Source organism: Physeter macrocephalus, chromosome 14 (assembly GCF_002837175.3).
Source record: "Physeter macrocephalus isolate SW-GA chromosome 14, ASM283717v5, whole genome shotgun sequence".
Lineage (NCBI taxonomy): Eukaryota > Metazoa > Chordata > Mammalia > Artiodactyla > Physeteridae > Physeter > Physeter macrocephalus.
In genome coordinates this window covers 117825949-117831171 of record NC_041227.1, presented here as the reverse complement: position 1 = coordinate 117831171, position 5223 = coordinate 117825949, and the positions used below count along the sequence as shown (strand labels likewise).

At 49.4% G+C, this 5223-nt stretch overlaps 1 protein-coding gene across 1 annotated transcript in view; it reads left to right on the top strand.

Annotated features, from left to right (window-relative positions):
* The window catches only part of ASB16 (ankyrin repeat and SOCS box containing 16), a 14509-nt gene that overhangs the window by 5369 nt on the left and 3917 nt on the right, over positions 1-5223 (top strand). Inside the window, 1 exon segment of the mRNA XM_028498120.2 lies at positions 2707-2974. Coding sequence (XP_028353921.1) covers positions 2707-2974 — 268 coding nt within the window.

Below are 5223 nucleotides of genomic sequence, written 5' to 3'. Positions count from 1 at the left end.
GGTCTGAGGCAGTGAGTATTAATTCCTCCGCAGTCACTAACTTGCGGTACGTCCTGGGCTGCACCACAACCTTTCTGGGGCTGAAAACTGAAATGGGTCCCTATGTGGGGACCCACTGGGGTCCCTATCTGATGGGGGAGTCAGGTGAGACTCTGGGAGGGATGGTCTGAGGCAGTGAGTATTAATTCCTCCTCAGTCACTAACTTGCGGTACGTCCTGGGCTGCACCACAACCTTTCTGGGGCTGAAAACTGAAATGGGTCCCTATGTGGGGACCCACTGGGGTCCCTATCTGATGGGGGAGTCAGGTGAGACTCTGGGAGGGATGGTCTGAGGCAGTGAGTATTAATTCCTCCTCAGTCACTAACTTGCGGTACGTCCTGGGCTGCACCACAACCTTTCTGGGGCTGAAAACTGAAATGGGTCCCTATCTGGGGACCCATTGGGGTCCCTATCTGATGAGGGAGTCAGGTGAGACTCTGGGAGGGACGGTCTGAGGCAGTGAGTATTAATTCCTCCGCTATTTATTATTTATCTATTTAGGCTGCACCGGGTCTTAGTTTCAGCATGCGGACTTCTTAGCTGAGGCATCCGAACTCTTAGTTGCGGCATGCATGCAGGATCTAGTTCCCCATCGAGGGATCGAACCCAGGCCCCCTGCATTGGGAGCGTGGAGTCTTACCCCCTGGACCACCAGGGAAGTCCCTAGGTTTCTTTTTTTAAAAAAACTATTTTAAATAACATATTGATTATTTATCTATTTAGGCTGCACCGGGTCTTAGTTTCGGCATGCGGACTTCTTAGCTGAGGCATCCGAACTCTTAGTCGCGGCATGCGTGCAGGATCTAGTTCCCCATCGAGGGATCGAACCCAGGCCCCCTGCATTGGGAGCGTGGACGGTACGTTCTGGGCTGCACCACAACCTTTCTGGGGCTGAAAACTGAAATGGGTCCCTATCTGGGGACCCACTGGGGTCCCTATCTGATGGGGGAGTCAGGTGAGACTCTGGGAGGGACGGTCTGAGGCAGTGAGTATTAATTCCTCCGCAGTCACTAACTTGCGGTACGTCCTGGGCTGCACCACAACCTTTCTGGGGCTGAAAACTGAAATGCTCCCAGTGACTTGGATGGGCCTTCCAGCTCTGCTGTCTGTCATGGGGCTTCTGTGAGTCTGGCGGTAGGCGCCAGGCTCGCTTGAGCCAAGAGAGGTGGGAAGAAGGAGTCACGGATGACAGCAGGCTGAGGGGTTCCCAGGCCAGGCCTGGTCCCTCAGGATTTGCCTCAGGGGCCTTGTACCCTGCCTCCAGGTGCGCCAAGCAGCTGCTGGAGGCGGGAGCAACCGTGAACTTGGCGGTGCAGGACAGCGAGGTGACGCCCCTGCACGTGGCGGCGGTACGAGGCCTGGAGCAGCACGTGGCTCTCTACCTGGAGCACGGCGCCGACGTGAATCTGCGCACCAGCCAGGGCGAGACGGCCCTGAACGCCGCGTGCGCGGGCTCCTGGAAGCTGGGGCAGATGCCCGGGCGGCAGGGCGCAAGCGCCACACGCCGCTGCACAACGCCTGTGCCAATGGCTGCGGGGTCCTGGCCGAGCTGCTGCTGCACCACGGGGCCTGCGCTGCAGTTCCCAACGAGGCGGGCCACACGCCCATGGACTGCGCGCTGCAGGCCGTCCAGGACGCCCCCAGCTGGGAGCCCGAGATCCTCTTCGCTGCACTGCTGGACTACGGGGCCCAACCTGTGCGCCCTGAGGTGCGCAGGGAGGGCCTGTGAAAGGAGCGGCTGGGCCCGTGAGCCACGGCCGCTGAGCCTGCGCGTCCGGAGCCTGTGCTCCGCAGCGGGAGAGGCCCCAGCAGTGAGAGGCCCGCGTAACACAAAAAAACCCAAAAACATTCTTTACCCAAGATTTAGGAAACCCGGGGATTTACTTAGCTACAATGCAAACAACTGACAGCAGGATATTAGCCATCTGTGTCCTTCGAACAAGACCTTGGCTCTTTCTACAATTCAGATTCAACACCAGTCCCATGATCGACCCCTCTTCCCACTCTTCTTTTCGCTACCTCCATCTCTTATCCTCCCTCTCTGCCCTTCCCCCCATTTCCATGCCACCCTCCCCACCCCAGGAGCATCCTAGGACTTCTTCAGCTCTGCTCTGGCCACTCCCTGAGTCAGTTCCAGGCCCTCCTGTGTGTAACTCCCTCCCCTCCCCAACACCAGAGCGCCCAGGTTAACAAAAAGAGAAAAGGACTCCACCAGCAGCTCAAAGACCCAGAGGTTTCCCGAACAGGATTCACCCTCCTTAGCTGCCCCGTGGTTTTAAAGAGCAATTAAGGGAATTCCCTGGCAGTCCAGTGGCTAGGACTCGGCGCTCTCACTTCCAGGGCCAGCGTTCGATCCCTGGTCGAGGAGCTAAGATCCCACAAGCCTCTCGGTGTGGCCAAAAAAAAAAAAAAAAGAGCAATTAAATGTTTTTCCTCTGACTCACGTATTACGTTTTCTTATAGACTGACAAACTGTTCTAAAAGGCTGTTCCAATTTACACTCTCAGCTGGGGGCTTGAGCAAACCCCTCTCCACAGGTACAGACGAGCACAGGGTTTGTGCTCAGTCAGGCGTACAGAGGAAGGGCAGCGTCAGTTGTACATGACAGCCTGCCCTGCCTGCCAGCCTCATACCCACCCCCCTTAACTCTGCCTGCTCCTCCCAGGGTTCTGGGTGCTGACCCCCAAAGCCAAGCATACGGCACCCCTCACCATCGCTGCTGCCCGAGGCTACACCGACTGTGCCCGCTACCTGATCCGGCAGGGAGCTGAGCTGGACGCCCGGGTTGGGGGCCGGGCCGCCTTGCACGAGGCCTGTGCCCGGGCCCAGTCCGACTGTGTGCACTTGCTGCTGACCTTTGGCGCCAAGGTCAACGTGTTGTCTGAGGAAGGCACGACCCCCTTGCACCTCTGCACAACCCCTGAGTCCTTACAGTAGGTGCCCAGGGGCTGAGATGGTTTGGGGAGGGGGTGTGTGTGTATGTGTGTGTGTCTCCAGCTCACATGCCAGAAACACATGTCCTCACAGCATCATGGGAGACAGGTCTCATTTTTTTTTCTTTGAATTTTATTTTAGTTATTTTTTAGGCAGCAGGTTCTTATTAGTTATCTATTTTATACACATCAGTGTATACATGTCAATCCCAATCTCCCAATTCATCCCACCACCACCACCCCCCTCCCAACCACTTTCCCCCCTTGGTGTCCATACGTTTGTTCTCTACATCTGTGTCTCCATTTCTGCCCTGCAGACCGATTCATCTGTACCATTTTTCTAGGTTCCACATATATGCGTTAATATACGATAATTGTTCTTCTCTTTCTGACTTACTTCACTCTGTATGACAGACTGCAGCTCTATCCACCTCATTACAAATAACTCCGTTTCATTTCTTTTTGTGGCTAATATTCCATCGTATATATGTGCCACATCTTCTTTATCCATTCATCTGTTGATGGACACTTAACATGCTTCCATGTCCTGGCTATCGTAAATAGAGCTGCAATGAACATTTTGGTACATGACTCTTTTTGAATTATGGTTTTCTCAGGGTATATGCCAGGTAGTGGGATTGCGGGTTCGTATGGTAATTCTATTTGTAGTTTTTTAAGGAAACTCCATACTGTTCTCCATAGTGGCTGTATCAATTTACATTCCCACCAGCAGTGCAAGAGGGTCCCCTTTTCTCCACACCCTCTCCAGCATTTATTATTTCTAGAGTTTTTGATGATGGCCAATCTGACCGGTGTGAGATGATATCTCATTGTCGTTTTGATTTGCATTTCTCTAATGATTAATGATGTTGAGCATTCTTTCATGTGTTTGTTGGCGATCTGTATATCTTCTTTGGAGAAATGTCTATTTAGTTCTTCTGCCCATTTTTGGATTGGGTTGTTTGTTTTTTTGTTATTGAGCTGCAAGAGTTGCTTATAAATTTTGGATATTAATCCTTTGTCAGTTGCTTCATTTGCAAATATTTTCTCCCATTCTGAGGGTTGTCTTTTGGTCTTGTTTATGGTATCCTTTGCTGTGCAAAAGCTTTTAAGTTTCATTAGGTCCCATTTGTTTATTTTTGTTTTTATTTCCATTTCTCCAGGAGATGGGTCAAAAAGGATCTTGCTGTGATTTATGTCATAGAGTGTTCTGCCTATGTTTTCCTCTAAGAGTTTGATAGTGTCTGGCCTTACATGTAGGTCTTTAACCCATTTTGAGTTTATTCTTGTGTGTGGGGTTAGGGAGTGTTCTAATTTCCTACTTTTACATGTAGCTGTCCAGTTTTCCCAGAACCACTTATTGAAGAGACTGTCTTTTCTCCACGGTATATCCTTGCCTCCTTTATCAAAGATAAGGTGACCATATGTGTGTGGGTTTATCTCTGGGATTTCTATCCTGTTCCATTGATCTGTATTTCTGTTTTTGTGCCAGTACCATACTGTCTTGATTACTGTAGCCTTGTAGTATAATCTGAAGTCAGGGAGCCTGATTCCTCCAGCTCCATTTTTCGTTCTCAAGATTGCTTTGGCTATTCGGGGTCTTTTGTGTTTCCATACAAATTGTGAAATTTTTTTTCCTAGTTCTGTAAAAAATGCCAGTGGTAGTTTGATAGGGATTGCATTGAATCTGTAGATTGCTTTGGGTAGTAGAGTCATTTTCACAATGTTGATTCTTCCAATCCAAGAACATGGTATATCTCTCCATCGATGTGTATCATCTTTAATTTCTTTCATCAGTGTCTTATAATTTTCTGCATACAGGTCTTTTGTCTCCTTAAGTAGGTTTATTCCTAGATATTTTATTCTTTTTGTTGCAATGGTAAATGGGAGTGTTTTCTTAATTTCACTCTCAGATTTTTCATCATTAGTGTATAAGAATGCCAGAGATTTCTGTGCATTAATTTTGTATCCTGCTACTTTACCAAATTCATTGATTAGCTCTAGTAGTTTCCTGGTAGCCTCCTTAGGATTCTCTATGTATAGTATCATGTCATCTGCAAACAGTGACAGCTTTACTTCTTCTTTTCCTATTTGGATTCCTTTTATTTCTTTTTCTTCTCTGATTGCTGTGGCTAGAACTTCCAAAACTATGTTGAATAAGAGTGGTGAGAGTGGGCAACCTTGTCTTGTTCCTGATCTTAGTGGAAATGCTTTCAGTTTTTCACCATTGAGAACAATGCTGGCTGTAG